Source organism: Salmo trutta, chromosome 8 (genome assembly GCF_901001165.1).
Source record: "Salmo trutta chromosome 8, fSalTru1.1, whole genome shotgun sequence".
NCBI classification, from domain to species: domain Eukaryota; kingdom Metazoa; phylum Chordata; class Actinopteri; order Salmoniformes; family Salmonidae; genus Salmo; species Salmo trutta.
Genome location: NC_042964.1, coordinates 24,133,960 through 24,154,992, shown reverse-complemented (window position 1 = coordinate 24,154,992; position 21,033 = coordinate 24,133,960). Strand labels below are relative to the sequence as shown.

The following is a 21,033-nucleotide window of genomic DNA, read 5'->3' as shown; positions in this document are numbered from 1 at the left end:
TGATGACAGCTTTGCACACTCTTGGCATTCTCTCAACCAGCTTCATGAGGTCGTCGCCTGGAATGCATTTCAATTAACAGGTGTGCCTTGTAAAAGGTTAATTTGTGGAATTTCTTTCCTTCTTAATGCATTTGAGCCAATCAGTTGTGTTGTAGGGGTGGTATACAGAAGATAGCCCGATTTGGTAAAAGTCCATATTAGAACAGCTCAAATAAGCAAAGAGACATGACAGTCCATCATTACTTAAGACATGAAGGTTAGTCAATCTGGAAAATGTCAATAACTTTGAACGTTTCTTCAAGTGCAGTCGCAAAAACCATCAAGCGCTATGATGAAACTGGCTCTCATGAGGACCGCCACAGGAAAGGAAGACCCAGAGTTACCTCTGCTGCAGAGGACAAGTTCATTAGAGTTACCAGCCTCTAATATGGACTTTGAAGAATCTCAAATATAAATTATATTTTGATTTGTTTAACACTTTTTTGGTTACTACATGATTCCATAGGTGTTACTTCATAGTTTAGATGTCTTCACTATTATTCCACAATGTAGAAAATAGCAAAAATAAAGAAAAACCCTGGAATGAGTTGGTGTGTCCAAACTTTTGTCTATAGACTGACATTTCCTACTATGGAAATCCACAGGTTAAAGCATGCATGGGCATTCATAGTTAACACATCAAACATACCTTTTTAAACAATAACTAGCTACATTTACATTTTCAAGAGCGGCTAGACGCTCGTATCCAGACCAAGTTACTGTCAGTGCATTCAACCAAGGTAAAAACAACAATAAGCAAACCAGAAGGCACAAGTACACAAGTCCTTTCTAAAGGCATTTTATTTTCATTATAAAATTACATTCACACGATTCCCTTTGATAATATGTCTGCGTCCCAAATGGTACCCTTTTCTCTTTATGGTGCACTACTTTTGACCAGAACCCTGGTCAAAGCCAAGATTGTACACTATAAAAGGAAGAGGGTGCCATGACTGGACCGTAGTTCAATAGTCATTTATCACATGCCACCGACCCCTCATGCTGGATCCCAAATGAATAAAACACACACACACACACACACACACACACACACACACACACACCTTTTGGAGTCCCTGAAAAAACATGAATCAAAATATCTCCTAATTTCTTATTCGGCGCAACTCCAATAATCCACACTAGCGCACTACTAATAACGAAGCAATAGTTCTGTCCCATTGACCATACTAGTATACCACTTTGAATGGAGCAATATATTGGGAATGCATCCAAAGGCTTCATCCCAAACGACACCCTGTCCCATATTTAGGGCCTCTGGTCAAAAGAACTGCACTAAATAGGGTGCCATTTGGAACACCAGCTAAGTGGTATGCTAGTGTGGACATTGGAATGTAGCCTATGTATTGATACTAATTGGAGTGAAGCAATGTATTGGGAATGCACACTAGCAAGTAGTACACTAGTATAAATCTTATTTAAATCAAAAAGCTCAAGTCAGGTAATAAGAATACATGTCTACAGTCTGAAGCCAAACTCTCTCCTAGTTGCACTTTATTCCTATTGGTCTATTCCCTCTTGTTGCAGACACAAACATTATTACTCTTTGGAAAGTGGGTATTTTATCGGTGTAAAATGTACTACATTTAATGTGTGTGATGTTAAAGGAATGGTAGCTAGGTCCATTATTTCTCTAAAACGTCACGTGTACGTCAAAGTAGTTTGTTTGCCTTTTGTTGTACGTTGCTGTTCAAAGAACAACACTCTCCCTCTCTACCTATATTTTTGTGCCCTGGGTAAGTGTCATCTGAATCATAATCATCACTACATTGCATACTATGACATTGAGCCCTTTCCACGTAAACACATTCATGCTAGCACAGCCACACACAGGCTAAAAGATCACATCAAACTTCCCCATGGGTTACTTGCTCGATACGCGAGAGAGAGCGAGGGGGTTGAGAGATGGAGGAAATCGAGAGAGAGAAAAACAGTTGCGGAATAGAATGCAGAAATAGAATTCTAAATTCTATGGAATTCTGGATGGAACCGGAATTTGGGAAGAGTCATTCTTCAGCTTGACATAAATGGGAAAGGGCAAGAATGTGTTCTTTGTTTGTACCCGTACAACATATCCTACTGCGGTTCAACAGAACTCACCAATGCAGACAATCAATGTGGTCCCTTAAAAACAGCAAACGTATTATATTATTCTCATAACGAGTGGTACATATACAAAATGTTGGACGACCATTAATTTAAAAGCAAATCCCTGTCCCCTTCAAATTGCACCCTATTCCCTACATACGGCTCTGGTGAAAGTTAACGCAATATGGGCCCTGGTCAAAAGGAGTGCACTATGTTGGGAATAGGGCGCAATTTGGGACACAGTCTAATCTGATAAAACGTAATCTGTTGGGGAAAACGTTTTGATTTCATCACCTGCTTAAAAAGACCCATTCTGAACTGCCTCTCGAGGGAAAGTTCCCAGGTCAAATCAGACCGGGGATCAAATACTATTTAAAATACTTCAAACTGAGCTTGATTGAGCGCCCTGGCAGAACGGAACCAATAGAGTGGCCTCCGTGCAGGCTAAAGCAAAAACGCTAGAAGTACTTGAACAATTTCAGATAGTATTTGAACCCAAGTCTGGGTCATACAACAGTAGTAGTAGCTAAATCTTTCGGCCAAAAGGGGCACCATTTTCACAGAGCTAATATAAATAGGGCGTGGATCATCATCATGATAATAATATACAACAATATCAGCAATGTCTGGAATTCAGTACCCGAACGTCAACATGTGAATTTCAATCGACACCCTATTTTTACTTAAAAAGGGTGCACTTCTTTTGGCCAGAGCCCTAGAGTACTATGTAGGGAATAGGGTGCCACTTGAGACACACCTTAGATAACAGCTTACACCCCAGCCCTTAACCCCTCCCAGCCTCCCCCAAACCCCCTCCACATCAAACCCCATTTCCTCCACCCTGTTGCACATGGAACCCAAAGTCCTCCGTCTCTTCGCCTGTCTGTTGCCTGATTAAAAAGTGCTGCGATCAGAGTACCCTGCTGTCACTACGCCAGGCCCATCTCCTCTAGAACACTTCTCGGAGACTCGTCCTCCTGTAAGGGGGGAGATGGGGAACAGATGGCTCAGAATACAAGGTGACAAGTAAAACTACATTAATAGTGAGGTTAGGTAGTCATAAGGCCCGATTCAGACTTTTATATAACAGACTCAACATAGACTTAAGTCAATAAAATATGGACTTAAGTAAAAAAAATGGTTTTACTTAAGTCCGTGTTAAATACATTTATCTCAAGCCTGAATAGGGCCCATAGTGAGGTAGATACCCGATGGAGGTCACCAGACCGAAACGTTGGTAGTAAATAGATCCATCAAATTATTGAAAGTATCAAGAATACCGTGTGCTGGAGTTTTTCCTTTTTAATTAGAGCGATCACTCCTATCATGCACATGTAGCCTAATTTTGACATACATTTTTTTTTTAAACAACTTACTCAGTATATATCCTTTGCCATCCATTTTTAAATGTGATTTTGTCTGTATGTATTGTGTTTGCTGCTAGATGAATTGCCTCACTGAGGACATTAACGTTTTTTCAATCTGAATCCTACCTCCTGTAGTAGGTCGGCCTGTTCGATGGCCTTGAGTACACTCTTCTTGGACGTGTCTTGGATCTCCCCTCCCATCAGAAACTCATCCAGTATAAAGTAGGCCTTCTCAAAGTTAAAGATGATATCCAGCTCACATACCTGCCAGGACGCGCGCACACACACACACACACACACACACACACACACACACACACACACACACACACACACACACACACACACACACACACAGGGAGCAATCATAATCACCTTTATTCACCAATTACATATATCAGGAATTTGACTTGGTGAAATGGTGCCAACAACAGACAAAATAGACAGAGGAATTGACACAGTCTACGTACAGTATATACAGGAAACCTACACCAATTACACGATAGAAGAGTATAAGCACATTTATAGTTGAGGATATACAAGGAGAGAAGCTTGGGCGAGAGGAGAGCAGTGTTTTCCACAAGTACATGGAGGAGCCAGCCAAATAGAAAAAGGAGCCAGCCAAGTTCACCTGGGCCGGGGTTCTCCCGGGTTAAGACATTTTTGCCGCACAAGCCCTATTTTGGCGGCCTCTGGTACATTCTAGCGGTAGATTGATGCTGGTTGAAAATACAATCAGGTAATAACACTGATCTAATTTTATTCACACTTTTACAGTGTTAGTTTCATCAACTGTTGTATAATATGATATAAAACATAGGAAAACAACATTTTGACTGCACTTTAAAGAACACTGTAAGAGCTGACATTCACAGACTTTAAGCTTCCTTTTAAGAAGCATTTTCTCAGCTATCTGCAATACAGGTATGACAGGTATTGTTGTTTTATGTAGTCTTTCGAAAGCCAGCACGGATAAAATGCAATAATTAACTAATATATTCCATATGCTAATAATTGTCATGTGCCAACGTATCGCCACGGTCTGTGCATTGGTGAAACTTGCACTCCTGTAGATCTGAAATAATTGGATGGTGAAAATTGCCAGCCAACCAGAAAAGCAAGGTGAAGAAATTCAGACATTCAGGACAATCCTTGTCCTGCAAAGAATGAATTTTTTTTGTAAAAAAAATATATTTTGCAAGAAGTAGGCATTTAGAATGAAATGTGGAGTGGAGCTGGATAGTTATACTTGACTTGAGTGGGTCGAGTCACTGACGTGATCTTCCAGTCCGGTTTTGCGCCCCCCTCGGGCTCATGTGGTGGGGGAGATCTTAGTGGGATATACACCGCCTTGTCTCAGGGTAGTAAGTTGGTAGTCTGTTCATATCCCTCTGGTGGTGTGGGGGCTGTGCTTTGGCAAAGTGGGTGGGGTTAAATCCAGTCCGGGGGTATCGTCGAACGGGGCCACAGTGTCCCCAACATCAGTCTCCAGTATCTATGCTCTAATAGTCTATGTGCGGGGCTCTAGGGCCAGTCTGTCTTATCTGGTGTAATTCTCCTGTCTTATCTGGTGTACTGTGTGATCTTAAGTATGCTCCCTCTAATTCTCCCTCTCTCACCCTCTCGGAGGACCTGAGCCCTAGGACCATGCCTCAGGACTACCTGACCTGATGTCTCCTGGCTGTCCCCAGTCCACCTGGTCGTGCTGCTGATACATTTGCTGCTGTTCTCCCTGCTGCTATGGAACCCTGACCTGTTCACAGGACGCGCTACCTTATCCCGGACCTGCTGTTTCAACCCTCTCTCCCCCCTCCTTTCTACTGCACCTGCTGTCTCGACCTATGAACACTCGGCTATGAAAAGCCAACTGATATTTACTCCTGAGGTGCTGACCTGTTGCACCAACCACTGTGATTATTATTTGACCCCGCTGGTTATCCCTACTGAACAAAAATATAAAATGCAACAATTTCAACAATTTTACTGAGTCACAGTTCATATTAGGAAATCAGTCAATTGAAATAAATAAATTAGGCCCTAATCTATGGATTCCACATGATTGGGCAGGAGCTCAGCCATGGGTGCGCCTGGGAGGGCATAGGTCCACCCCACTGGGGAGCCAGGCCCAGCCAATCAATGAGTTTTTCCCCACAAAAGTGCTTTATTACAGACAGAAATACTCAGTTTTCCGGGTGGCTGGTTTCAGACAACCCCGCAGGTGAAGAAGCCGGATGTGGAGGTCCTGGGCTGGTGTGGTTACACGTGGTCTGCGGTTGTGAGGCCGGTTGGATGTCTCTAAAACAACGTTGGAGGTGGCTTACGGTAGAGAAATGAACATTCAATTATCTGGCAACAGCTTTGGTGGACATTCCTGCAGACAGCATGTCAACTGCACGCACCCTCAACTTGAGACATCTGTGGCATTGTGTTGTGGGACAGAACTGCACATTTGAGTGGCCTTTTATTGTCCCAAGCACAACGTGCACCTGTGTAATGATCATCCTGTTTAAATCAGCTTATTGATATGCCACACCTAGAGAAATATTCACTAAAAGGGATAAACAAATTTGCGAACAAAATGAGAGAAATAAGCTTTTTGTGAGTATGGAACATTTCTGGGATCTTTTATTTCAGCTCATGAAAAATGAGAGCAACACTTTACATGTTGCGTTTATATTTTTGTTCATTAAAATGAACGTTTGAACATCAAGAAGAATGATCTGTCCTTAATGGCCATGTACTCTTATAATCTCCACCCGGCACAGCCTGAAGAGGACTGGCCACCCTTCAGAGCCTGGTTCCTCTAGGTTTCTTCCTAGGTTCCTGCCTTTCTAGGGAGTTTTTCCTAGCCACTGTGCTTTCACATCTGCATTGCTTTCTCTTTGGGGTTTTAGGCTGGGTATCTGTATAAGTACTTTGTGGCATCTGCTGATGTAAAAATGGCTTTATAAATACATGTGATTGACTTGATTGGTTAATGTCGGGCCCTGCACGCGACAAAAATGTATGTGCCAGAAGAAAATAGGCTAAGTGGATTTTGAGTCATCGTTACATTATTATGGGACGTGAAAATACATTTGACTGCAACCACAGCGCACACAACACACACAATTACCGAGATGCAGGACAGACAGCAGACTGTCAAACCAGCAGTGTTTCCCTGTCATTGCTCACTTTGTGACTGACAGGAGCCTGTCCAGTCAATAGATGGCTAGAAGATGCATGTCGTTCATTCTAATGGGAGAGGGCTCTGCAGACTTTCTGAAAATGTGTCTAAAAATTGTCTACATAGCCGGCAGACAGCACTAGTGGAAAATACTGGGGGAGGGAGAGAAGAGTATGGAGAGTTCAATAGATCAATAGAGGGACAGTGAGTGAGAATAAACAGCACATGATGCGAGTCATCGACTTACATGAAAATCCTTCGATTGTCCGGTAGTAAAATAGAAGAGAGGCAGGGAGGATGAAATGGAAGAGAGGCAGGGAGGATGAAATGGAAAATATAATGATAAGCCAACGAGTTAAGAGTGGAGGTGAGAAATAAGCAGTTGGAGAGAGAGAATGCAGTTGGCTAAAGAAGAGATAATGAAAGAGTTGGCTGAAGAAGTCGGAATGAGAGAGAGCGCTAGAGACTCACGCTGCCGAAGTACTTATCCAGCAGCTCTACGAAGCGGTGGATGACCTCTAGAGTGATGAGTTCGTTGTCCTGCTCCTCCACCGCACAGCAAAAATACAGACTGGCATACCTATAGAGCGAGCGCACACACACACACACACACACACACACACACACCTTATTAGTGCAAACAGCATGCAGAGGCGGAATGGAAGGAAGGAACCCAGAAAACCCCCACACTGTCTTTGGGTTATTGAGGTTCAACACACCCACACCTTCTTCATTGAGGTTCAGCTCAGAACTAAAAGGGGGAATCCATGGAGCTCCTGCCAGTCAGTAACCCAGGGCCATGTTCTATAGCCAAACGTAGATAGAATGCCACGAATAGGGGGCATGCGTCTTCTACAAAGCATATTTCTATCTGAACGTTCCAAACCGTTGCGTCCTGCTGAACGCACCCTTAGACAACTAATAACTACTGAAAGATAAGCTTGTTATGCTGCTGTTAATGATGACAGTCTATGCAGTGTATAGACCTATGCACTATACCATGTGTAAGGTTGTGTGTGTTGTTTCCCAACTGTGGCCCTGGACAAGCACACCTGATTCTACTTGTCAACTAATCATCAAGCCCTTGACAAGTTGAATCAGGTGTTTTTTGTCTGGGGCTACACCAAAAATGTATGCTGTTGAGGTACTTGAGGACCAGAGTTGGGAAACACTGTATTAGAGCATTAGCAAAGTCAGCTCTTTGGCTCACTCACCTGGCCAGAAACCGGTACTGCACTACACCGCAGAGAGCACTGTTGAGTTTCCATCAGATTTACCTCAGTTCTTCCTATTTCCATCTACATTGCCTTCAGAAAGTATTCATAGCCCTGGACTTAATGCACATTTTCTTGTGTTACAGCCTGAATTCAAAATGGATTCAATTGTTTTTCCTCAACCATCTACACTCAATACCCTGTAATGACAAATTGAAAACATGTTAAGACATTTTAGCAAATGTATTGAACATAAAATACATATCTAATTTACATATGTATTCACAATCCTGTGTCAATACATGTTAGAATCACCTTTTTGCAGCGCTCACTGCTGTGAGTCTGGGTAAGTCTAAGAGCTTTGCACACCTGGACTGTACAATATTTGCCCATTATTCTTTTCAAAATGATTTAAGCTCTGTCCAATTGATTGTTGATCATTGCTAGACAACCATTTTCAAGTCTTGGCTTGTTCAAGTCTTGCAATAAATCTTGCCAAGCAGATTTGAGTCAACACTAACTCGGCCATTCGGACACATTAAATGTTTTCTTGGAAAGCAATGCCAGTGTAGATTTGGCTTAGTGTTTAAGGTTATTGTCCTACTGAAAGGTTCATTCATCTCCCAGTGTCTGGTGGAAAACAGATTGAACCAACACTAGGATTTTGCCTGTGCTTAGATCCATTCCGTTTCTTTTTATCCTCAAAACTCCCCAGGCCTTAATGATTGCAAGCATACCCATAACATGATGCAGCCACCACTATGCTTGAAAATATGTAGAGTGGTACTCAGTAATGTGTTGTATTGGATTTGCCCTAAAACATCATTTGCATTCAGGACAAATAGTTAATTGCTTTGACACATTTTTTGCGAACATGCCCTGACTTGGGGCCAAGGCCAAGCCACTGGTACTTTTCAGCTTGCGTTTACATAAGAATGGCTAACTGGGGACTTTAAAACCTTCTCACAAACCAACTTGATGCAGAGGTTGTTGATTCGGCACACCCCAAGTCTTTAGTGTCACACTCCTGTTGGAAACAATTACACTACAATTACACTTGAGCAAAACAACACTAGGCTTGGGCGGTATCCATATTGTCATAGAGACCTTGTGCCATAAACGGGATATTCTGTAATACCGACACAGAACACCAGGGGCACTATTTTCTAACCCCACCGCCTATGTAATACGAAGGTTAGCAATGCTAACAAGTACATGTAAAATCCCATAGAGAATGCTATCATGCGCATTGCGAACATTTTATACAGTCTCTGACCTAAACCATTTTCAGGACGGACATCCCAGATCATAAAGTAACTTAAAATAAATGCTACTCACAAAACAAAATGTTAGACAGCAAGGATCTTTATCCAGGAAGAGATTCTCTGCTGTTACAAAGCGAAGCTCGACTTTGGAAGAAGGTAACCACTTAGGTAGGTAGCTACCTAGCTACTAAGTTTGCAAACCAAATGTGCAACTGCAAAACCTTTAGCAGATTTTTCACAGTTAACTTAATAGTCATAAATTATATCTAGCTGGCAAACATTTCGTTGTGAATTCCATACTGGAACTAGATCACCTGGCACACGCTGCAAAGTAGTGAGTGACTCACAAGGCTGCGTTCTCTTGTTGTTGTGTGCTTGTAAACAAATACAACATGACTGGGGACTACCAGTAAGTGTCATAATGAAATATTGCACAGCTGAAATGAAGAATGCAATCTCCTTTATCTCCTAACGGATTGCACAAGTTGACTGCAGGCATTTACTTTAAAAGTACCAAAAAATATTCACATATTAAAAAAAACTTCTAATAAATAGTTAGGCAAGTCAGGTGGAAGTGCAGCATATGATAAGCATGTACAGAATCACTGTGGTGTAGGTTACTGTAGGATCCTATGGGCAACTTCTACACCGAGTGTGGTGTGTGGATGGCTTCTGTATGAGATGTGGGAGGTGGAATGAGTGTTCAAATGGTGAGTCACTGTGCATCAGTTGGAATGCAACGGTCAAAAGTTAAATCTGTGTTTTGGGGAAACAATAGCAAACACACCTCAAAGACAGCCTGGGTGATAATGCCAGGAGACAGGTCGGGACACACACACAGTAATATCGTGTGTGTGTGTGTGTGTGAGACAGGTCTGTCTCTTTTAATGCCCCCCCTGGAACCACTTTTGAGCACAATTATTACCAGTAGAGGGAAAGGGGGGGGTACCTAGTCAGACGGGGGGGGTGTCTTAACATTTAGTGTAGTTGCCTGGTTTGGCTCCCTCACATGGGCAAGTCTGAATACCCTTGAGTTGTGCAGGTCTGTGGTAAGACTGAATGGAGAAAGCAAAAAGGCACTCCGGAGACATTTACAAAGAGCGCAAACGTAAGAGCCAGTACTGCCATTAGGGAACAGACTCAGGACCTCTTAAAACCAAGAGAGCCACTAACAGCTTTGTAGCGGCATCAGTATGGCTTTTAAATGAAAACAGTTGTGCGGTTTACGTGTACCTTGTATAGCACGGCTCGTCGTGAAATAGATTGTCACTTACATGTATCTTGTATAGGCCTAAACCTTGTAAACATTGGTAATGTCATGTGTGAACGTTGCCGTTTATATGTCTACTCTACATCTTTATCTTATTCGACTTGCCACAATTGAAGTTCCTTCTGAAAAAAACTAAGTAATTCAATTATTGTGTGAGTGAGAGAGAGTGGGAGAGTATGTGTGTGTGACTACAATTCCAGACACTTATGTGAAGCATGCAGTAGCCTTTGTTGCACATTTTCAAGTGTGTGTGTGAACAGAGCGTGTAGCAGCTACATGCTGTCTCACACAACCATGAAAAAATACTTAGGCGGCCCACCCAAGGATTTCAATGGCAGAAAAATCCCTGGTGTGTGCGTGTATTCCAGTACCTCTTGTAGACGATCTTGAGGTCCCGCCACTCCAGGAAGCTGCACATCTTGGGCTTGCGGGCCAGCACCACCTGCATGAGCTCCCTCACCATCTTCTTCTTGTCCCTCTCGGCCGTGGCCGTGTACCACTTCTGGAGACGCAGCTTCCCCTGCCGACTGAACAGCAACATGAAACGCATCTAGAGGAGGGAGACCAGGGAGAGTTAATGTCAGTTTACAGGGGGAGGAAACAGGAGGGGAGAAAGACAGGATCGGAGACAGGATCAATAGCATACAGAAAGGAGACGTTAGTACCAGATAACTTCAGGATGAACTAGTGTGCACAACAGACATAACATAGAGGGTAAAACAAATAGACTGAAATAGACAGTTATGCATAAAGAGGGACGGAGGGAGGACTTCTGGAGACGCAGCTTCCCCTGTCGACTGAACAGCAACATGAAACGCATCTAGAGAGGAGGTGGTGGGACAGCAGACAGGGCAAAGAGGTAGTGATATGTAGGCCTACACATATTAGGATGACACAGGCTAACAGAGTAAGCAGTAAGACCTAATACTGGACACACCACACGAGCTTAAGCTTTCGCGCGGCGCAGCAAGTCTCATATATTAGCAACCTGGACTGGGTCACAAAACAGGAAAAGGGGGATTATAAGTTTGATGGGGACAGAGATATTGTTCCATGAACAAAGACAAAAAAATTAACAACAGATATGCACAAAGAGAGATTATGAGCAAGAGAAAGAGTCAGTGGGAGAGAGAGGGGTGGACGGACAGACCTTACTTTTTATACAATCTATCATGTCACAAGTTAGTAGGGCCTAATGAGTTGCCTCTGCCTATAAAAACAACATCCTCTCTGGACAGCTTTAAAAATAAGTCTGATGTCTTCTGTGCCCATATGAATAACCCCTATGATGTAACTGGAATGATGAGATGGATGTTATTCTCTGTTTTTGTTTGATTATTTTCACTGCCATACTGTGTTCGATCTTGTCTAGCCATCTTGTCTTAAGAGGACCACAATGGAAATAAGTCCCAGACTTTGTGTGCTTTCCTCAATGATTTTATTCATGTGCATGTATGGCTTTTTCAAGTTTTATGTGTGCTTGTTTTTTTTTAAATGGTCAAATTAATAAACTAAACTACATGTGTGTCTAGATCTACATTTCAACCTTGTTAATATTGACAAGGGGGAAAGGGTATAGTAACAGACTACATCTCCCACCGGACTTGTCCTAGTTATCAGACCCTCCCTGGACCACAATCTCCTATCTCTGCTTTTAAACTCCCTGGCACCACGTGGTGTGGTGGAGCGTCAATCTCCTAGAGACTGCCTGGCCACGAATGTAGCACACACACTAATGTAACCTGGACTACTAACATCAGCCCCCCCCTACAAAATCATCTGTGAAAGTCCCCTTTTGAATGGACTATCATTCTACTTGCATTCAGTGTGAGTGTTCTCAAAAACACTTCAGAAAGCAAGAGAGGGTAGTGAGCTCATGGGCCCCTGAGGTTCTTCTGCAAAAAAATATAGAATTAGAGTTGGATAAATGTAGATAAGCCCTTTTGAAAAAAAAATGTTTATACAGGATACTAACCTCAACATCAAAACCTTCAATCCAAATTCCATGATTTTGGACAAAATTATCTGAATGGACTATTATGAATGGTTTTGGATTGAATGGACTATTACTACCAAGGACTATCAAGAAGAGAAAAAAACTTCCAACAAACCAAAACCTGCAGAAGAAACACAGCGCAACCTAAAAAAATACAACACTGGGTGAGTAATGTTCAGTCTGAACCTACTCCTGAAGCCAAAAAGTAAAAAAGACAATCTCTCAGTAATTTTGTTATACAAAGCTTAATAAATGAGGCTACCAAGCTGCTAGGACAGAACTGACCTGGCTGCAACTTCAATTTGCATTTTAAGTGTGAAGTGAGAGGTGTGGAAACTCTTGAGCCTAACAATGGCAGGAGAGTTTCACAGCAACCCCTACCGAAATGCAGAGGCCTTTGAAGCCCCATGGCTTATCCCTATGCAGACGACATTACAATACAGTACCCTATGGATATAAAAAAATAACACTGCATGGAATAAGTACAAAAAAAAGCTCCTTAAGACAATCCAGAGACACTATTTGCTGACTGCTACAAAGAGAGGAAGGTAAGCAACTTACTTTTCCAAACAGACCATCCCCTGGCACTGCACACTACCCCTATGTCAAGAGAGAGGGTATTGGCCCAGGATGGAAACTAGACATTGAGGAATATAAACAACCTCTGTCGATGTGTACAAGTTTGGGACATTAATGGTCCAGGGCATCCTCAAGCAGTTCCAGCTGGACTTGTATAGGATCGAAGAGAGAGCACAGCAGGAAAAGCTCTCCCTCTGTGACGACTCCTCCATCCTGAGTGAGTCTGATCACACCTCTTCAAACATTTCCTGCAGACGAGGACAGTCACCCCCCAGGACTGAACACACACAGATCCCACAACTGTACTGCTCCTCCATAATTGACAGGGATACATTCACAGAGCTGGAGAGAGACATGGTAGAGCTCAGAGAGTTAGTCCACACAATCCAGATGGAACAAACCCACAAAACAGACCAGCAATGTGGTCAGAGGACAGACTAGGTTCGCACATTCACATTATAAATTCACAGACACAAATGACCTGAGGGCCCAGCAGGAAAGGGTGGCTACAGCACTCAAGGGAGTGCTTGAAAGTGGTTATCATGAGGCATGAAAGCCAAAAGGTACTGAATAATATTAAGAAATGCTATAGATGGAAGGAAAGTAGTGTGGAAATCTACCAAAATATTATTAGGCAACAACACATTCAATCCCTTCTAGACAATTTCCTGGACAAAATGTTTCACTGTAATAGTGAAGGCAGCAGAAAACCTAAAAAGGATATTTGACCTCTCAGCTTCCCTATCAAATCTAAAAATGTCAAGCAGAAAACCTAAGAAAATGAACAACAATGACAAATGGTTTGATAAAGAATGCAAAAACCTAAGAAAAATGTACAAACCTATCCAAACAAAAACAGAGACCCGGAATACCTGAGCCTACGTCTTCACTATGGTGAATCACTAAACAACACAGAAATACACTACGGAAAAAGAAGGAACAGCACATCAGAAATCAGCTCTGAAGAATCCATAGAATCTAACCACTTCTGGTAAATTGGAAAACTCTAAAACAAACACGAAGAGTTATCTATCCAAAACGGAGATGTATGGATAAACCACTTCTACAATCCTTTTGGCTCTATAACATACATGATCAAACCCTAGAATCAACTATTAATGACTACCAGAACCCACTATATTCTCCAATTACATTGAAGGAACTTCAGGACAAAATACAAACCCTCCAACCCAAAAAGGCCTGCTGGGGGTTAATGGTATATTAAATGATAAAATATACAGACCATAAATTCCAATTGGCTAAACTTAAACTCTAACATCATCCTCAGCTCTGGCATATTCCCCAATATTTCAAACCAAGGACTGATCACCCCAATCCACAAAAGTGGAGACCAATTTGACCCCAATATCTAACGTGGAATATGCGTCAACAGCAACCTTGGGAAAATCCTCTGCATTATCATTAACAGCAGACTTCTACATTTCCTCAGCGAAAACAATGTACTGAGAAAATATCAAATTGGCTTTTTACCAATTTACCATACAACAGACCAGTCACCCTGCACACCCTAATTGACAAACAAACCAAAACAAAGGCAAAGTCTTCTCATGCTTTGTTGATTTCAAAAAAGCTTTCTACTCAATTTGGCATGAGAGCCTGCTATACAAATTGATGGAAAGTGGTGTTGGGGGAAAAAAAACATGAAATTATAAAATCCATGTACAAACAACAAGTGTGCGGTTAAAATTGTCAAAAACCTTTCCACAGGGACGGGGTGAGACAGCACCTGGTCTCACCCTACTAGAATCTGAAGTCAAATGTCTACTGATGATCTGGTTCTTCTGTCCCCAACCAAGGATGGCCTACAGAAACACCTAGATCTTCCGCACAGATTCTGTCAGACCTGGGCTCTGACAGTAAATCTCAGTAAGAGAAAAATAACTGTGTTCCAAAAAACGAATACAAATTCCATCTTGACATCGTTGCCCTAGAGCACACAAAAAAACTATACATACCTTGGCCTAAACATCAGCGCCACAGGTAACTTCCACAAAGCTGTGAACTATCTGAGAGACAAGGCAAGAAGGGCCTTCTATGCCATCAAAAGGAACATAAAATTCAACATACCAATTAGGATCTGGGTAAAAATACTTGAATCAGTTATAGAACCCTTTGCCCTTTATGGTTGAGGTCCGCTCACCAACCAAGAATTCACAAAATGGGACAATCAACAAATTGAGGCTCTGCATGCAGAATTCTGCAAAAATATTAGGTCGATACCCGCTAATTATCAAAATCCAGAAAAGATACGTCCAATTTTACAACCACCTAAAAGGAAGTGATTCCCAAACATTCCATAACAAAGCCTTCACCTACAGAGAAATTAACCTGGAGAAGAGCCCCCTAAGCAAGCTGGTCCTGGAGCTCTTCACAAACACAAACAGAGCCCCAGGACAGCAACACAATTAGACCCAGCCAAATCATGAGAAAACTAAATTATAATTCCTTGACACATTGGAAAGAATTTACAAAAAAAAACTGACCAAACTAGAACGCTATTTGGCGCTAAACAGAGAGTACACATTACATTTACATTTTAGTCATTTAGCAAACGCTCTTATCCAGAGCGACTTACAGTAGTGAATGCATACATTTCATACAATTTCATACATTTTTTTCTGTGCTGGCCCCCCGTGGGAATCGAACCCACAACCCTGGTGTTGCAAACACCATGCTCTACCAACTGAGCTACAGGGAAGGCTACACAGTGGCAGAATACCTGACCACTGTGACTAGGGTTTCACATTTTGGGGAATATTCAGAGGTGGAAACTTTCCATGGGAATTAACGGGAAAACATGCAAATTAATATTAATACCATTTAAATGTAGATGTTTTTTGCATTGGATATATTTACCATATCATATGGAGACAGAAACATAAACCTTTTACCTTATCATAAGTAGACATAATTGCAAATGATTAAATCCTTCCAAAAGAAATGTAAAAAACTATTTAGTTACAAATTGAACTTTAATTAAATGAGTTGACTCTTCACATTGGATGATTTCACGGAACAAAAGGGAATATCGAATGATCGCCAATGATCCACCGCATCTCCCAAAAACGTTTTAAACATACATCTGTACAATGATAACCAAAGCTTTAGTTTCTAGACTTTCTTCCTCTCAGGCTTCCCTTGTCTTCTCCCTGGACATCCTCAATGTCCACCTCTTGAACATTCGACTCTGAAGCCTCATCTTCACTGTCACTTTCCAACCTTCTTGAGGATGGCTCGTTGTCAGGCTCAAAAAGCCTCATATTTGCCTAGATGGCCACTAATTTTTCAACCCTTGTCTTGGTCAGTCTGTAACGTGCTTTGGTGTGTGTGTTCCCAAACAAGGACCAGTTGCGCTCTGAGGCGGCTGATGTTGGTGGGATTTGGAGGATGATGGAGGCAACAGGGGAAAGAGCCTCAGATCCACAAAGTTCCTTCTACCTGGTGGCTGATGAGATATGTTGGCACGACTGCCATATTGCATCTCCATCCCAAAGCCCTTGCTTGGAAGTGTACTTCGCCAGACTGCCAAGAACCTTGCCTTCATCCAGGCCAAGGTGGCGAGATACGATAGTGATGACACCATAGGCCTTGTTGATCTCTGCACCAGACAGGATGCTCTTACCAGCATACTTGGGGTCCAACATGTACGCTGCGGTGTGTATGGGCTTCAGGCAGAAGTCTTCACGCTTTTTGATGCATTTCAGAACTGCAGTTTCCTCTGCTTGGAGCAACAGTGAAGTGGGCAGGGCAGTACAGATTTCTTCTCTTACATCTGCAAGCAGAGTCTGAACATCAGACAGGATGGCATTGTCTCCCTCATTCCGCGTAATGACTACTGCTATAGGTTTCAGGAGTTTCAGGCTGCATAGCAGTCTCCCAAAATAAATCATCCAGGAGGATCCCCTTGATGGGCCTGTCCATATCGACAGACTGTGATATGGCCATTTCTGGGAGACTCCTTCCCCTCCAGGAGACTGTCAAACATGATGACAACACCACCCCGACGGGTGTTGCTGGGCAGCTTCAATGTGGTGCTCTTATTCTTCTCACTTTGATTGGTGAGGTAGATTGCTGCTATAACTTGATGACCCTTCACATACCTAACCATTTCCTTGGCTCTCTTGTGGAGTGTATCGATTGTTTTCAATGCCATGATGTCCTTGAAGAGCAGATTCAATGTATGAGCAGCACAGCCAATGGGTGTGATGTGAGGGTAGGACTCGTCCACTTTAGACCAAGCAGCCTTCATGTTCACAGCATCGTCTGTCACCAGTGCAAATACCTTCTGTGGTCCAAGGTCATTGATGACTGCCTTCAGCACATCTGCAATGTAGAGACCAGTGTGTCTGCTGTCCCTTGTGTCTGTGCTCTTGTAGAATACTGGTTGAGGGGTGGAGATGATGTAGTTAATTATTCCTTGCCCACGAACATTCGACCACCCATCAGAGATGATTGCAATACAGTCTGCTTTCTCTATGATTTGCTTGACCTTCACTTGAACTCTGTTGAACTCTGCATCCAGCAAATTAGTAGATAAAGCATGTCTGGTTGGGAGGGGTGTATGCTGGGGGAAGAACATTCAGAAATATCTTCCAATACACATTGCCTGTGAGCATCAGCGGTGAACCAGTTGCATACACAGCTCAAGCAAGACATTCATCCACATTTCTCTGACTACATTCCTTCATTGAGTGAAAAAAACTTCTGATTCCAGGAAGACCATGAGCTGTTGCTATTGATAAGGTGTCAGATTACTTCTATTCGAGGGGAAAATGAGCAGAGGGACTTTTGTCAGAGGTTGCTTGTTGTGAGCAGAGGGAACTTTATGCACTTGGCCAGATGATTCTGCATCTTTGCTGCACTCTTCACATATTATTTGGCACAGTATTTGCAAATGTACACAGCTTTTCCTTCTACATTAGGTGCAGTGAAATGTCTCTACACATCAGCTAGTGCCTGTGGAATTTTCCTGAAAAGGATTAGAAAAAAATTAGTAAAAAAAATTAAAATAATATTCCATGTACAGATAAATAGTTAAGCAGTTAGATTAAACAACTCCTTTGCAAGATAAATGTTTTAAAATTAAACATGTATGGAAACAGGTGAATTAACACTCCACAATTAGCAGGCTCAAGCAAGCTAAACCCCACATGGTAGCAAAAACTAACTAGCAGAAATTGTTAACAAGTTAGAAATGATTTAAACACACTGTAGGCTACCATTTACTAGTTAACAAAAAATCATGTAAGTCATAAAATATATTCACCCTACCCAGTATTGTAATCAGAACTTACCAGAAAGCATGTAGTCCTTAGCTCAGACAGTGTAGTAGCGTGGGCTCAATAGCATCTCATTAGTGTGCAAGATCTTGAGAATCAGCTGTACATGTGATGGAAGAATGCGCTGTGCATGCAGAGGGTTGCAATTCCATTCAATTGGGGATAGTTTAACCAAAATATGCCACAAGACCTAGAAATGCCTTGGTTATCCCACAAAAAAAGGTTCACTGTTATAAGCCAACTTTTTTGATGAATTTAAGCAAAATTCCCCAAATATCCAGGGCTTAACTTCCCATGGAAAATTACCAGAAATTTACCGGAAAGTTTCCGACCCTATGCAACCCTAACTGTGACTGATACAAAATGAAGGACATCTTTGACTATGTACAGAATCGGTGAGCATAACTCTCCTGGCTCTCAAGAGGAGATGGGTTATGCGCACACTGAACACAAAATGAGGTGGAAACTGAGCTGCACTTCCTAACTTCCTGTCAAATGTATGACCATATTAGAGACACATATTTCCCTCAGATTACACAGACCCAAAGAATTTGAAAACAGATCAAATTTTGATAAAGTCACATATCTATTGGGTGAAATACTATAGTGTGCAATCACAGCAGCAAGATTTGTGACCTGTTGCCACAAGAAAAGGGCAACCAGTGAAGAACAAACACCACTGTAAATACAACTTATATTTATTTGCACATCATTACAACACTGTATATATACACATAATGACATTTTAACTGTCTTTATTCTTTTGGAACTTTTGGAAGTGTAATGTTTACTGTATTTTATTGTTTATTATCTATTTCACTTGATTTGGCAATGTAAACATGTGTTTCCCATGCCAATAAAGCCCCTTTGAATTGGAATTGAGAGAAGAGAGGAGAGGAGAGGGGGACATGTGACAAGGGAGTGTGAAGTAAAGAAGGCCATGATGTGCATAAGAATAGACTAGCTTCCTTTTGGGAGATTATGCTTAAGCTCATCTGTGTCAGATCCTACAATGTGATGTGATTTAGCAGCAGCAGTCCTACTTAGTTATAAAGCAGTCAAAGGACCAACCATATTCTAGCCTGTGCCCAGATCCGTTTGTGCAGTCTTGCCAACTCCTATGGTCAAAGGACCCACCGTATTCTAGCCTGGGCCAAGATCTGTTTGTGCTGTCTTGCCAACTCCTATGGTCATTGTCACACCGCACAAACAGATCTGAGACCAGGCTAACACTATTCAACTTAGCTAACACAGTATACAGGACTATGTACAGTATGTCTAAAACACAAATATTGGTACAAACCATCCCTCTTCAAGAAGCAATGGCCAGCCAACCACAAATATTAGTATAGTACCGGTAATCAAATATGAATGACAGCAAGTGGGAGTCTGTTTGTGTAATCATGCCAACTCCTTGTCACTCATTGTCATGCCAAACAAGGAGTTGACATGATAGTACAAACAGATCGTCACTCTGGCTTGTTAGCTTTTTAGTTGGTGACCACGAAACATAGATGCAAAGCTGAGCTACACAAAAACTCCAATCAATAGCTTTTTAACAGATTGTGATAGAGACATGAGGTTTGTACCATTGGTTTTCTTGAAGGATTATCCACACACTTAAAATATTATTTTACCCATTGGTCAAAATATGCGTTTTGATTGGACACCCTTCAAGTTGACAAAGGTGGCATTTGTCTAATAGTCAACAGTTTATCATTTTGTCCACAGTAAAGGTGCAGTAAACAGGCAGCAATACAAGAGGCAGCCTAACTAACTGACTGACAACCAGATCAGCAAAAGAGAAAGGGGTGTCTGAATAGTTTAACACCATTTTATCAATACACATCGATCATTGTATCAATTTAGTTAGTGCAGGGTCAGTGTTGAGGGTCAGAGTTATCTGCAACGTGTAGGCAGTCAACAGCCAACTTTACAGCTGTTAACGCCAACTATGTACACAGTAACAATGACAGTAACCTGAGGAACATGTCAAACTACCTAGTTCAAATGTACATTTCGTTGTAAGCAAACAAACCAGCTAGCATTCCAGCTATTTGGCTAATCACGACATCTGGCTAGCTAAGCAAATGTCAAAAGGCTTAGTTATGTAAGGTTACCTTCGAAGATAACTTGTTAGCTAGTGAGCTCAACATACATCTTGTTAGCGAAGTTAGAATTTAGACTAGGCAAAACTCTAATGTGCGGCCTGTCCACTAGCAAACAAGTTGGCTACTGTACCTGTAGCTGTGTTAGCGTTAGCCACTTTACCTTGCTAGCAAACACAGGTGGCCAACTAGCTTGCTTCACTCTGCTTCCTGAAACCATACACCTTGCTTGCAGCTAAGGTAATGAGCTAGACGGCTGGTTTTAGCTATTCATCTCTTTTTATGGCGAAATTACTTACCATTTTATCAGGTTCACAACGCAAATATTAACTTGGATCTTCGTATATGAATTACTTGATTTTCCTTTTCGTTTTAAACACAGCAAACGTCAACATTCCATGTCTGTTTCAGAATACTACGGCTCGAGCGAGCAACCCATTCAACCAACTAGCTAGCTAGTAGGAGCGATTCCGGTGACAGACGTCAGCTGTTCCCCTCCTCAGTGAACATGCGCATTGCGCATTTTGAGGCAACCGGTAAAGTCAGTTTCGTAACCAAGCCAACCGAGGCGAACTCGTTAGATCTACTACGTCTATTTCAAACAATTTCATAACTAAAACTAA

General features: G+C 42.0%; 1 protein-coding gene across 1 annotated transcript; it reads right to left on the bottom strand.

Annotated features, from left to right (window-relative positions):
- Positions 1-814: 814 nt before the first annotated feature.
- LOC115198565 (AP-1 complex subunit sigma-1A) lies at positions 815-20,916 on the bottom strand. Its single transcript, XM_029760585.1, has 5 exons — positions 20,710-20,916; positions 10,799-10,977; positions 7,150-7,258; positions 3,639-3,776; positions 815-3,122 (listed from the first exon to the last, which is right to left on the bottom strand). The coding sequence occupies exons 1-5, from the start codon at positions 20,710-20,712 to the stop codon at positions 3,075-3,077; spliced, it is 477 nt and encodes a 158-aa protein (XP_029616445.1). The 5' UTR covers positions 20,713-20,916; the 3' UTR covers positions 815-3,074.
- Positions 20,917-21,033: the final 117 nt, after the last annotated feature.

Coding starts and splice junctions, on each gene's coding strand:
- LOC115198565 (XM_029760585.1), bottom strand. Junction 3,777..7,149: donor TGGATAAGTACTTCGGCAGC/GTGAGTCTCTAG, acceptor GCGTCCTGGCAG/GTATGTGAGCTGGATATCAT. Junction 3,123..3,638: donor AGGCCGACCTACTACAGGAG/GTAGGATTCAGA, acceptor CCCCCCTTACAG/GAGGACGAGTCTCCGAGAAG.